The sequence below is a fragment of the Salmo salar genome, chromosome ssa03 (genome assembly GCF_905237065.1).
Source record: "Salmo salar chromosome ssa03, Ssal_v3.1, whole genome shotgun sequence".
In the NCBI taxonomy this organism is placed as follows: Eukaryota; Metazoa; Chordata; class Actinopteri; order Salmoniformes; family Salmonidae; genus Salmo; species Salmo salar.
The window spans coordinates 13409478-13424377 of NC_059444.1; the positions used below are offsets into that span (position 1 = coordinate 13409478).

A 14900-nucleotide genomic window follows, 5' to 3' on the forward strand; every position below is an offset into this window, starting at 1 on the left:
TGAAACGCCCCTAGTGGGTTAACCCAATATGATGGCTGGTTACACAAAGGAAGGGGGTTGGGTTTGGATGAAAGAGCGGGAAGACTGAGGGACAAAGAGATTGGGTCTCTATCGGTACTTGAGAAGCTATGCTACCGTAAATACAGAATCTTATGCATTCTAATAACCGCCCATTCAGAAAAGGAAAATGCAAGATATATATATTTAATCTGAGCTGCGCTTCGGATTGAAGATGGAAGACTGGTTTACCCAGCAGAGATCGCCATTCTCCTTTGAAGAACATTTCTTAGTGTTGTAGAGCAGATACATTAAAGTACCCTGTCGTTATTAGGAGATTGTCTGTCCTTTCCTAGGCCACGTACGTTTACAGCTGCAGCTGATAACTCGACGTCTAGGAGGTATCACTTCTTCTTTAGTGAATAATCGTTCAAAGTTCATACCAAGTTGCCATAATCAGCTTGCACTGTTTTCGCTAGTCTAGTCGAAATTCACCATTCCAGCATGGTGATCGTCACCTCCACGTTGAAATTCTCCCTTTTAAACGTTAGGAAAGCAGTCCTAACATTTCTGGAATGAAATGTTAATTTTGTTAGGATGTAGTTGAAATTAGCCCTTTTAAACGTTAGGAAAGCAGTCCTAACATTTCTGGAATGAAATGTTAATTTTGTTAGGTTGTAGTTGAAATTAGCCCTTTTAAACGTTAGGAAAGCAGTCCTAACATTTCTGGAATTAAATGTTAATTTTGTTAGGTTGTAGTTGAAATTAGCCCTTTTAAACGTATCGGGAACGTCACCGGGAACTGAGTTTGATTTCTGTCAACGGGCTTTTGTATTGGGGGAGAGAAGGGCGTGTTTCACAGTTCTCAACCAATGTCTGTTCACTTGGTCGTGGCCACTGAGTGAGCATAGTTTACTTATGAAAACAATTCTCTCATTTGGAAGCTAAAATTACAGTTAATCTTTTCACAAATAGTTTCATATTCAAATATATAAATTGCACAACAATTCCATGTGAATCTGATAACTAGAATGTGTATACTTTCCAAGATACAATTTATGTTGTCCTATCATCAGTAATAATGTCCCAGACACCAACTGATCTGACATCATATTCTTTATGTACCAACGGACACTTTCAACTGGTTGAGAACGGGAAATATTGTTCCATTTCCCAACCTTTTGATGTTGCCATACTCTCTCTAAGTTAGCAAAGGGCTTTCCAAGAATCCATTCTGTAGAGTGGAGAGAAAAGGGGGAAAGGTATTTATGGGGGGTCATAAACCTCACCTAACAGGGCAACGTCATGACAGTAAGGTGTTTATTAATACTTGAGTTTAAGCTAGAGATATGTTTTTTTTTGCATGTGCTGCATCTCAATCCACCACACCCACCTACGCCACAGAGCTACAGTGCTGTTTGTCAGATGGGAGACATCCCAAAAATGGGTCTTCTCACGAAAACGTCTGATGTATCCGAACGGTTTGGTTTTGCTCTATGACCCACCATGAGTGCCATGGGATTCGTCGGAAGTCAGTAACGCCGATGGTCCAACTTTTGTCTGTAGCATCTGACCCATTTGGGCTACAAACTAATATGACCCCACTGTAGAAAGTGGAGACTGTCACAAACACAATTGTGTTCACGTGACTCATCTGAAGGTAACGCAAATGAATGGAAGTATGGAGGAAGTTTTGTGGCAACAAAAATAAGGAGTTAAATATGTGTCTATCTCCTAGTTATAGGACAGACTCTTCTCATCATTCTTTATGATACATTTTTTGACTGTTTTTTTTTGCCATTTCTGAATGTGTTAATCAATGTGTTTCTATGGACAGATTCAATATTTTATCAAATAATTTGGAAATAAAACATTTTTTATACGTAAAAGGGTCCTTAAATTAACAATCAGATACCAAAATGAGCTAAATGAGCTAAATGAGCCATGGCATGACCATCTTAAAATAACTCCATATATAAGTTCCATATGTGGCTCAGTTTGTAGAGCATGGTGTTTGCAAAGCCAGCATGGTGTGTGCAATGCCAGGGTTGTGGGTTTGATTCCCACGGGGGGCCAGTACAAAAAAAAAAAGAAATGTATGCATTCACTAGTGTAAGGTGCTCTGGGTAAGCGTGCTTGCTAAATGACTAAAATGTTAAATGTAATAATACAAGGATCTATATCATTTCACAGATGCTCTTATCCGGAGCAACTTACAGGAACAATTAAGGTTAAGTGCCTTGCTCAAGGGCACAGACAGATTTTTCATTTAGTCTGCTTGGGGATTTGAACCAGCAAGCTTTCAGTTACTGGCCCAATGCTCCTAACTGCTGGGCTACCTGCCACCCTAATTAATAACCATTAATACATATTTTAAAAGTTGTTTGAATAACTGTCCATATATATTATGATTAATGAATGATGAGAAAGCTATTTATAAGTTATTCATATACGGTTTATTGCTGGATGTTATTAAAAAGTTTTACGGAGGAGTGAAACGATTTCAGGAAGAAATTAATCAAACAGCAGGACTTCCTGCACTACACACACTAACAGAATGGTTCTCATGCGCACTGCAGGAACAGATCTTCCTGTACTGGGGTGGTAACTGGACGTAGAAGTATTGAGGGGACTGGAGTAAACAAGATGTACAGGGTCTAAAGAGACTTGAACTAGCTGGGAGCCACAAGTCATCATGGTTATCTTGCTGGTCCCCACACTGAAGATTGTCCTCCTCTTAGGTGAGTACATCAGACTGAATGAACACATCTCCAGTGACTCCTCTCTATAGTTTGATACATTTGGTTATAACATTTTACAGTGTAACTCCATTCACTCACTGATAATGTTTTTAGATAAAGGGGAGGGGACACTGAGGAACACAAGGTCCAGTATGTACTGATGGATGTGATGGATCACCAGTGGTGTACCAGACCAGAAACCACTCTTACAGTATGTGAAATGGAAGCTGGGGTGTTTGTACTGTTTGTAATGAGACTGTTGGTGTGTTCTGCAGCTGCTGTGTGGAGTGTGTGTACAGCAGAGTTGATCACAGTGGAAGGATATGAGGGGGGCAAAGCAGAGATCAGATGCCCCTATAGAGAGGAGTGGAGGAGCCACCAGAAGTACCTCTGTAAAGGGGTTTGTCCTGTTTTAAATAAAGACAAAGTTATTAAGACTGAGGCGGGGGAAAACAGTGCTTCTAAAGGGAGATACTCGCTGAAGGACAACAGAGAGGAAAGTGTCTTCATTGTGACCATCACCAACCTGACGTTAAAGGATGCTGGGAGATACTGGTGTGGAGTGGAAACAGCCACATGGAAACCTGATCACTACGTTGAAATCAACCTTATTGTCTCTGAAGGTACTGTAAACCTTTCATTCTCAAAACTTTAGCACTTCCAAACTAAACATATTATAATACACATTCCTGTGTATTGGTTAAATTTCTCCAGCCCAAACCCTCAGCCGTTTACCAAAAACAGTGATGGGGTGCCGACTTTGTTGTTTGATCTGTAGATTTTCCCTTTAAGGGAACTGCATCTCAACAAGATTCCACCCTAAATGAGGCCAGGTCATTCAACTTTCATGAACAATGTGATCAAACACACAACACAGATCTTATCATTAATACATTAGACAAGGAAGTTTCATGGTGTACAATTCTTTGTCATTGGAATTTCCCAAACCACTCTAGTTCTGTTATGACATAGAATCATCTTGTAATAAATTGGTTGAACATGTTTCTGAGCGCTAGGCCTAGATGTTTGTTTAAAATGACAGATTGGTGTTGTGAGAACCTCACTGAAGTGACAGGCTGTGAAGAACCGTCAGTCTCCATCCATTGTGTGTATGAAGAAAAGCATGAAAACAATGACATGTAAAAGTGACAACAACCAAAAGCCAGTACTGGAGGTTCTAACTGTTCGACAACAAGACAGTCAGCGTTGTCATCACCAGCCTAATCCAAGAGGATGCTGGGAGATGTCTGTGGCGTGCAGAACAACCACACTCTTCGTACCCCGTCAGCAGTCCAGCTAGATATCAAGAGTAAGGGTTCTATTGCATGAGCCTGTTCTGCATTGTGAGACAGATTGATCAGGACAAAACGTAACTTTCTGTGTGATGTATTGCATGTTTATACGTCTGTCTCGGATTCAGAAACCTGCCAGTATTACTCAGTCTTCAGCTGTTGTATATTTAGGGTATTTGCTCCTATGTATGAGAGAGAGAAAGATGTGGATCTTTAAATGACAACTACAATATCTGCACAGGAAGAGCAGAAACCACACTTCCTTCTATGCGTCTGCCAGTGAGTGTATTGGTCAGGGTACATTTACATTTCAGTCAATTCAGGAAGTATACAGAAATTCAGCTTCTCTTTAATGCTTATCATTAACCATGCTTCCATCCAGTTTTTATGCGAGTAAAGTTGTACCATATGACAAAAAGAAAAATCAGGACAGATGTGATGGAAACAGGAAGTGTCAGTACAATTTTATAAATGCTGACAGATAATTTGTTCTTTCGACATGGTTGGGTCTTTTTGTCGGTAAAATTAATTTTGCGAGAAATAGCAGTGGAAACACCTTTATGCACTAACATTTATTTAATAAACATCATATCGAAGTAAACTAGGAGACAATCAGATATTCTCACACTTATCCATAATAATCTCATAGTGTATACTAGTCTACGCAGTACCCTCGCAGCCGCCTGTATCTTTGAGCTTTTGGCTAGAGCACACATGCCAAGTCCAGAGGTGAAACATTCACTACATAACGCAGCTGTTTTTGGGAAAACTATTGGTGGAGTTGAAAATGAGATGGAAACACATTGAACTTCAGATTTTTATTCTGTACATGAAAACTGAAGCGAAAAAGTACATTTTGTGTGAAGTACATCATCACGTTCCGCAACAAGTTTGTTAAGTGGAAACCACTTATTCTTTATGCAGATTTAATAATATTTGCATGAAAATCTGTCACCAATTGGAGGGAAACCTAGATAAAGACAAGTCATTTTGGAATTTGGTTTACTTCCTGAATTGACTGTAATTGAAATGACCCCAACCCGGATAGTATTTGAGTAATTTCACCTGTCACACACTCAAGCATACTATATGTGTCTCTTTCTCTCCCTCTAAAACCCAGTTTCACCAGCTCTATCATCCCCACCTACCACCACCACCTCACCACCTACTGCCACATCCATGTCTTCACCATCACCCTCATCCATGTCTTCACCATCACCCAACAGATCTGGTGAATAAACAATGAGCCTTTTTACACTATGCTAGTTTGTAAACACATTTTTGAAGTGTAAAGTCACAGATCTTGGGTCAAATCTGACTTTGGAATCAGATTCCCAGGGTCTAAAGAGACTTGAACTGGTTGGGAGCCACAAATCATCATGGTTATCCTGCTGGTCATCACACTGAAGATTGTCCTCCTCTTAGGTGACTACATCTGTCACGTTCGTCTAAAGGAGTAGACCAAGGCGCAGCGTTCTTAGAGTTCCACATGTTTAATAAATATAAAACTCACCAAAACAATACAGACAAAAACGAAGCGCGACGTTCTGGGCTGCTCACAGGCAGCCACACAAACACAAGATCCCACAAAGCACAGGTGGGAAAAGGCTGCCTAAGTATGATTCCTAATCAGAGACAACGATAGACAGCTGCCTCTGATTAGGAACCATACTTGGCCCAAAACAAAGAAATACAAAAACATAGAAAAAGGAAAATAGAACGCCCACCCTAGTCACACCCTGGCCTAACCAAAATAGAGAACAAAACCCTCTCTATGGCCAGAGTGTGACAACATCAGACTGAATGAACACATCTGCAGGTATTGTGGGACACTATTGTGGGACACTCATACCAAAACTATGTCTCTCCGAAAGCACATGTCCCTGCAAGAATAACTTTAATACCAGTACACAGCATTTGTTGTGTTAGCTAACTGAAAAATTAAAACCTTTTAAAATATCAACACATTTGTGAATTGATGCCTAATTCAAGTGTGCAATATGGTTTAGATGAGAATCTCCTGTATAGTTTGAACAGCTAGCCTTCTTTTGTTAGTCTACATACTATGGTGTATACAGTATGCTAATAGCTGCACCCAGACATGAAACATGAATGTTGGCCACCACATCCAAGGCTAATGTGAGGACAGGAAGTAAACAGAAAAGTTACACATTTGATGAGGAAGAGAGGCAGATCTTACTTCACATATTAGTGTAAAAGGCCCTATGTAAGTTGAACAGAAGTGCTGATTGTAAAGTATGTGTTCTAGTGGTACTGTTTGTGTCTGTGTTCTGATACATCAGTGGTCATCATAGTATCTGGGACTCTGGTCATGCTGCTATTGGTGCTTGTGGTCAGCCTGCTCATAGTCTATAGAGGGAAATTCAACAAGGAAACAGGTGACACACACACACACACACACACACACACACACACACACACACACACACACACACACACACACACACACACACACACACACACACACACACACTGTGTTAAATAAGGGGCAATTAATATTTTTGCACCCAGTTTTCATTTCAAAGAAAACATTTGCATATACAATCCTCCTTTGGCCCTGGTTGAGAAATAGAGGTCTCATTGTGAACAGGGCTCTGAAAACCATCTGAACAGACTGCTGCAGCCCAATAGTGACATGTGTGAATTGTATGACACTCTGTGTACGTGTGTGTTGTGTTCCACAGCTGACTCCTCAGCACCCAGGGTGAACACAGACACCAGGATCAACAGAGAGGTCAGTGTGTTTGCGCGGGCCTGTTTGTTTGACTGTCTGAGTGTGTGTGTGTGTGTGTGTGTGTGTGTGTGTGTGTGTGTGTGTGTGTGTGTGTGTGTGTGTGTGTGTGTGTGTGTGTGTGTGTGTGTGTGTGTGTGTGTGAGTGAGTGTGAGTGAGTGTGAGAAAGAGAGCGAGAGAGAGAGAGAGAGAGAGAGAGAGAGAGAATTATCTAATCTATGTTCCACAGCTGACTCCTCAGCACCCAGGGTAAACACAGAGGTCAGTGTGTGTGTGCGTGCATGGGCCGGCCTGCGTGCGGCATTGTGTGTGTGTGAGTGAGTGAGTGAGTGAGTGAGTGAGTGAGTGAGTGAGTGAGTGAGTGAGTGAGTGAGTGAGTGAGTGAGTGAGTGAGTGAGTGAGTGAGTGAGTGAGTGTGAGAGAGAGAGAGAGAGAGAGAGAGAGAGAGAGAGAGAGAGAATGTTCTAATCTATGTTCCTCTCTCATCATGTCCTCTCGTTCCTCTCCTCCTTTCTCTCCTCTCCAGGGTTGTCATGGTGATGGTGACAGTGAGGAAATAAAGGACCGCCCCCTACAGTCCAGCTCAGGTAGTGAGACCACCACCATCTACTCCACCGCCAAGTTACCCACTAGCCCCTCTGACTCTCTCAACTATGCCAGCGTCAACTTCCACCAGAACCCCAGCTGCCTCAATGAAGCCAGAGTCGCCTTCTCTAAAGTGGCCACTTCTTCTGGTGACTATGCAGCTGTCAACATTGGTCAAAGCCCCACCTACTCTACTGTCATCTACTCCACAGTGAGCCAATCCGGAGAACTCTGAGTCACTGACAGCCAATCTCAAGGGACATACACATACTGGCAACCAATCACAAGAAACATGTCATGAACTACGTTTACCACTAACAGCCTCTTGAGCACTGAGCTCTGTTTTTAGCAGACAGCTGCATTATGTGTTTCATGTCCCCACAATCAGATGTTACCCTGACTTCTCTCTTCCATCAGATGTATTTCCCTGGCTTCTCTCTTCCATCAGATGTATTTCCCTGACTTCTATCTTCCATCAGATGTGTTACCCCGACTTCTCTCTTCCATCAGATGTGTTACCCTGACTTCTCTCTTCCATCAGATGTGTTTCCCTGACTTCTCTCTTCCATCAGATGTGTTACCCTGACTTCTCTCTTCCATCAGATGTGTTTCCCTGACTTCTCTCTTTCCATCAGATGTGTTTCCCTGACTTCTCTCTTCCATCAGATGTGTTACCCTGACTTCTCTCTTCCATCAGATGTGTTTCCCTGACTTCTCTCTTCCATCAGATGTGTTACCCTGACTTCTCTCTTCCATCAGATGTGTTACCCTGACTTCTCTCTTCCATCAGATGTGTTTCCCTGACTTCTCTCTTCCATCAGATGTGTTACCCTGACTTCTCTCTTCCATCAGATGTGTTACCCTGACTTCTCTCTTCCATCAGATGTGTTTCCCTGACTTCTCTCTTCCATCAGATGTGTTTCCCTGACTTCTCTCTTCATTCCGATGTGTTTCCCTGACTTCTCTCTTCAACTTGTCTTAATGTCATTTAATTGCATGTTAATATCTGCAGATAAATATTGTCTCACTTTTTGGCAAGCACTGAATAAGGTATCACACCTTTTGACTAAGGCATTATAACTGTCTATTAACATTTTTTTTTTACACAGTTGTAAATAATTAAATAAGCATTAATGATGTCATGATAAACTCCCTATAAAGGGTGTCATTTAAAACACCCACTTTTAGGTTGGCCTTTAACCAGTGATTGTTTTAGACGTCCTCTGTGTTTTATGTTATTTTATTCATCCTTTTTACTGCTTCCTGTTTGCTTCATCATTTTTATTTTATTGTTTGTATGCAAATTGTGTTGCGATTTTCAATGCATTTGAAATTAAAGGGGCAGTGCAATTAAAATTTGATTTTCCAGTTGTTTTAAGGATATTTCCACCATATTAGGTCGATTTAACACTCTGAAATTGTGAGAATGATGATAATGCCCTTTTGTGTGAGAGCTGTTTGAAAAGAATATCTGGAATTTCAGCCTGTTCATGATGCCACAATCAGATCTGATTATAATAGACCAATGTCTTGTCATTTGGGTAAGTGGGTGGTCTCTAGACCATCCTATCAGCCAGTCAGGGCTGTTTAAGTAAATATCTTCACATTTGTTTCCTAACGCCCACACGATCAGACTGAGAATTTCAATGTCCAAAAGAGGCTCAGGGAAATACAATATAAAAAATATACTTTTTAGATATTTTTATCAAATAAACACACAGTGACTATATAACAATGACATTGAAATAACTGCATGGGGGCCTTAAGTTTGATTTGATATTTTCACATACAGTATGTTACAGTTGGTACAAAACAGAGCAGCACGTATTGCACTTAGATGTACACAGAGGGCAAATGTCAACGACATGCATGTCAATCTCTCCTGACTCAAAGTTGAAGAGAGATTGACTGCATCACTATTGGTCTTTGTGTGAGATGTTGATGTGTTGAAGCTACTGAACTGTCTGTTTAGGCAGTTGGTTCACAGTTCGGACACTCATTGGTACCAGACAAGACATGCAACCAGAGGTCTCTTCACATTCCCCAGGGCCAGAACAGAGGCTGGGAACCACAGTATTAAATAGAGCCATGACTACATGGAACTCTCTGCCACCCCAGGTAACTCAAGCTAACAGATACAAGACCACCTTATGGCAGGATAGAGACTGTGAAGAGACACAGACATGTTTATGCATTTTGTATTGTTTTCTGCATTGTATTATGTGTTGTATTATGTATGTGATATGTGGTTAGGATCCGACTTTGATATGTGGTTGTCTCGTCTGGCTATCTTAAGATGAATCCACTAGCTGTGGGTCACTGTGGATGGGAGCGTCTGCTGTATGGCTCAATTGTAATGTAAATGTAGTGCTGTATACTTCTGTACTTTATTTGTTATTTTGTTTCATGTTTGGACCCCAGGAAGAGTAGTTGCCTCAGCAACAGCTAAAGGGGATAATAATAAATACCAAATACATCAATGTGAAAATGTAAATGTCTGTCAATATGCTTTGTCCCTGTCAACTAGATACATAAACACACTCCCTCTCAAAATGATTTGTCATTTGCCAAAGAAAATCCCACAGTGATTGGTGGTCATACGGTGAACTGATATAACAGTCTCTTACTGTTACATCCTGTGGTGTTCTGCATTAGCATCGAATAGCCCCCGTGATATGCAACTTTTCAGGGAAGTTAGGAACAAATATACACAGGCAGTTCGGAAAGCTAAGCCTAGCTTTTTCAAGCAGAAATTTGCATTCTGTAGCACAAACTCAAAGAAGTTCTGGGACACTGTAAAGTCCATGGAGAATAAGAGCACCTCCTCCCAGCTGCCCACTGCACTGAGGCTAGGAAACACTGTCACCACCGATAAATCCACTATAATTGAAAATTCCAATAAGCATATTTCTACAGCTGGCCATGCTTTCCACCTGGCTACCCCTACCTTGATCAACAGCCCTCCACCCCCCACAGCAACTCACCCAAGCCTCCCCCATTTCTCCTTCACCCAAATCCAGATAGCTGATGTTCTGAAAGAGCTGCTAAATCTGGACCCCTACAAATCAGCCGGGCTAGACAATCTGGACCCTCTCTTTCTAAAATTATCTGCCGAAATTGTTGCAACCCCTATTATTAGCCTGTTCAACCTCTCTTTCGTATCGTCTGAGATTCCCATAGATTGGAAAGCTGCCGCGGTCATCCCCCTCTTCAAATTGGGAGACACTCTAGACCCAAACTGCTACAGACCTATATCTATCCTACCCTGCCTTTCTAAAGTCTTCGAAAGCCAAGTTAACAAACAGATTACCGACCATTTCGAATCCTACCGTACCTTCTCCACTATGAAATCTGGTTTCAGAGCTGGTCATGGGTGCACCTCAGCCACGCTCAAGGTCCTAAACGATATCATAACCGCCATCAATAAGAGACATTACTGTGCAGCCATATTCATCGACCTGGCTAAGGCTTTCGACTCTGTCAATCACAACATTCTTATTGGCAGACTGAACAGCCTTGGTTTCTCAAATGATTGCCTCGCCTGGTTCACCAACTACTTCTCTGATAGAGTTCAGTGTGTCAAATCGGAGGGCCTGTTGTCCGGACCTCTGGCAGTCTCTATGGGGGTGCCACAGGGTTCAATTCTCGGGCCGACACTTTTCTCTGCATACATCAATGATGTCGCTCTTGGTGCTGGTGATTCTTTGATCCACCTCTATGCAGACAACACCATTCTGTATACCTCTGGCCCTTCTTTGTTAACTAACCTCCAGACGAGCTTCAATGCCATGCATCTCTCCTTCTTTGGCCTCAAACTGCTCTTCAATGCAAGTAAAACTAAATGCATGCTCTTCAACCGATCGCTGCCCGCACCTGCCCGCCCGTCCAGCATCACTACTCTAGACGGTTCTGACTTAGAATATGTTGACAACTACAAATACCTAGGTGTCTGGTTAGACTGTAAACTCTCCTTCCAGACTCACATTAAACATCTCCAATCTAGAATTGGCTTCCTATTTTGCAACAAAGCAACCTTCACTCATGCTGCCAAACATACCCTCGTAAAACTGACGATCTTACCGATCCTCGACTTCGGCGATGTCATTTACAAAATAGGAGACACTCTACTCAACAAATTGGATGCAGTCTATCACAGTGACATCTGTTTTTTCACCAAAGCCCCATATACTACCCACCACTGCGACCTGTACGCTCTCGTTGGCTGGCCCTCGCTTCATACTCATCGCCAAACCCACTGGCTCCAGGTCATCTACAAGTCTCTGCTAGGTAAAGCTCCGCCTTATCTCAGCTCACTGGTCACCATAGCAGCACCCACCCGTAGCACGCGCTCCAGCAGGTATATCTCACTGGTCACCCCCAAAGCCAATTCTTCCTTTGGCCACCTCTCCTTACAGTTCTCTGCTGCCAATGACTGGAACGAACTGCAAAAATCACTAAAGCTGGAGACTCTTATCTCCCTCACTAGTTTTAAGCACCAGCTGTCAGAGCAGCTCACAGATCACTGCTCCTAGCCCATCTGTAAATAGCCCATCCAACTACCTCATCCCATTACTGTATTTATTTATTTATCTTCCTCCTTTGCACCCCACTATCTCTACTTACACATTCATCTTCTGCACATTCTACCATTCCAGTGTTTAATTGCTGTATTGTAATTACTTCGTCACCATGGCCTATTTACTGCCTTACCTCCCTTATCCTAACTCGTTTGCACATGCTGTATATATACTTTTTCTACTGTATTATTGATTGTATGTTTGTTTCTTCCATGTGTAACTCTGTGTTATTGTATGTGTTGAACTGCTTTGCTTTATCTTGGCCAGGTCACAGATGCAAATGAGAACTTGTTCTCAACTAGCCTACCTGGTTAAATAAAGGTGAAATAAATAAAAATAAATAAAACTGTATGTCTGTAACCCTGGTGCTGGACTACCCCTAGTGGTGGTCTATAGTCTTTGCAGTCTTTGACTACAAATCAAATCAAATTGTATTAGTCACAAATACAAAAGGTGTCGACCTTACAGAGAAATGCTTACTTACGAGCCCCTAACCAGCAATGCAGTTAAAAAAATACGGATAAGAATAAGAAACGAAAGTATCCAGTAATGTGTTCTGCAGTCAGGTCATCCAATGGGACAGAGGAGTATTGTATTGAGCTGATTCTCAGTTCAACTAGTTGGTATATAGGCTGTACTGATTGCATTATAATAGAAATCTGGTACAACATCTGCAACACAGCCTTTCAATCAAATTTGTTTTGCTCTCTCTGATGTATCCCGTCATGTGCAGTTGGTCAATATCTCAAGAACGTCTTGTGGATAGACAAATTACCCTCAGGTGTACTAATACCACAGGTTGAGAAACGTTGCTTTAGAAGTGGGAACCTAACTGGTTGTATGCTGGTCAGGGGGGCCTGCACTCTGGGGTAGCTGTCCTGGTTGTAGTCCTTAGCCAGGTTGGTCCAGAAGGCCTGGATGGTGGTCCTACTCTGCTCCAGGAGCCTGGAGAACAGGGAGTCCATGGCTTTGTGGATCTCCTCTCTGCCCTCTCTCTCCAGAGTCTCTTATGGGTGGTCATAGCAAAACATTTATCAGTCATACAATGTTCCATGTAGAAAATGGTACAGTGAAACATAGACAGATTTTAAAAGAGATAAAGAATAAGATATTGATGATCTACAAGGTAATCTCTGCACCCAGAATACAATCAGTCCACTAACCCATAGAGCAGTGGAAAGGGATCATCGATTGCCATGGAGATGTCTGTGCAGAATTTCTTGAGCTGTGAACGCGATTCAGAATCCCAGAAGCCTCGACTCTGGACATGGCTCACAATTAGCATAAATAGTATGGTGTTTATTAATATTTGAGTTTAAGCTAGAGATATGGTTTTTTGCATGGGCTGCATCTCAATCCACCGCATCCACCTATGCCGCAGAACTACAGTACTGTTTGTCTGATGTTCCAACTTTTGTCTGTAGCATCCGAACCATTTGGGCTACAAACTAATATGACCCCACTGTAGAAAGTGGAGACTGTCACAAACACAATGGTGTTCACGTGACTCGTCTGAAGGTAACCCAAATGAATGAAAGTATGGAGGCAGTTTTGTGGTAACAAAAATAAGGGGTTAAAACTTCTTCGGGATCGGTGTCCCTTCCATGGGACGGTTGAGCTAATGTAGACTCGTGATTAGCATGAGGTTGTAAGTAACAAGAACATTTCCCTGGATATAGACATATCTGATATTTGCATAAAGCTTAAATTCTTGTTAATCTAACTGCACTGTCCAATCTATTACAGTGAAATAATACCATGCTATTGTTTGAGGAGAGTGCACAGTTTTGAACATGAAAAGTTATTTATAAACAAATTAGGCACATTTGGGCAGTCTGATACAACATTTTGAACAGAAATGCAATGGTTCATTGGATCAGTCTACACCTTTGCACATACACTTCTGCCATCTAGTGGCCAAAATCTAAATTGCAGTTGGGCTGGAATAATACATTATGGCCTTTCTCTTGCATTTCAAAGATGGTACAAAAGAAAATACAAAACGGTTGTTTTTTTCTTTGTATTATCTTTTACCAGATCTATTGTGTTATATTCTCCTACATTTACACAAACTTCAAAGTGTTTCCTTTCAAATGGTACCAAGAATATGCATATCCTTGCTTCAGGGCCTGAGTTGCAGGCAGTTAGATTTGGGTATGTCATTTTAGGTGAAAATTGAAACACTTCTTAGGGATAGGCGTTCCGTCAATGGGGCAGTTGTAAATCATGTAGCGCCGTGTGTCATGATCGCATATTTTAGAGAAACAACAAATGTCGGTTCATATAAGTGTCTTATTTTGGCTGAAAGCATACATTCTTGTTAATATAACTGCATTGTCCAATTTACAGTAGCTATTACTGCGAAAAAATTCCATGCTATTGTTTGAGGAGAGCTCAAAACAACAAAACACTTTTTTCACCGCAACAGCTTTGATAAATTCACCTCTGAAGGTGAAATGTGTACTTACATTCTGAAATCTTGCTCTGATTTATCATCCCAAGGGTCCCAGAGATAACATGAAGGGTCGTTTTGTTAGACAAAATCCTTTTTCATATTCTAAAAAGGTCTCTGTGAAAATCTAACCCTAAACGTTGTTTCAACCAGTCAAATGACGTTTGTATTTATTCTTCAGAGATCCTAGAACGTAACCAGACTTCACTATATCATTAGGAGTGTAGTTTAACCTATAGGACATCAAATTTGGTCAGAAAGCGACGCCTTCATGGCGCGCGGATGACACGGGCGGTGTTCACTTGATTGACTATAACTTTGTCAAATAAGCACCAATCGGAGTCAAACAAAGCTTGCTAGATAGCCAATGAGATGGGCTTTACGGAAGTATGTGTATCTGTCTCACAACCCCATATCTGTCACACAATTTTGCTGCTAACCTTGTGCGACAGCAAGCCTTTTCCTTTTGGACAAAAATTGCAAGAATATGGAGAGTTATGAAG

At 41.5% G+C, this 14900-nt stretch overlaps 1 protein-coding gene across 1 annotated transcript; it reads left to right on the forward strand.

The window, feature by feature from the left end:
• The first annotated feature begins 2513 nt into the window (after positions 1–2513).
• Positions 2514–7998, forward strand: LOC106598738 (CMRF35-like molecule 5). Its single transcript, XM_045714509.1, is given in 7 exon segments — positions 2514–2738; positions 3014–3361; positions 5151–5265; positions 6329–6429; positions 6736–6785; positions 7310–7426; positions 7429–7998. Coding segments are annotated over 7 exon segments (828 nt in total). The 5' UTR covers positions 2514–2692; the 3' UTR covers positions 7480–7998.
• Positions 7999–14900: the final 6902 nt, after the last annotated feature.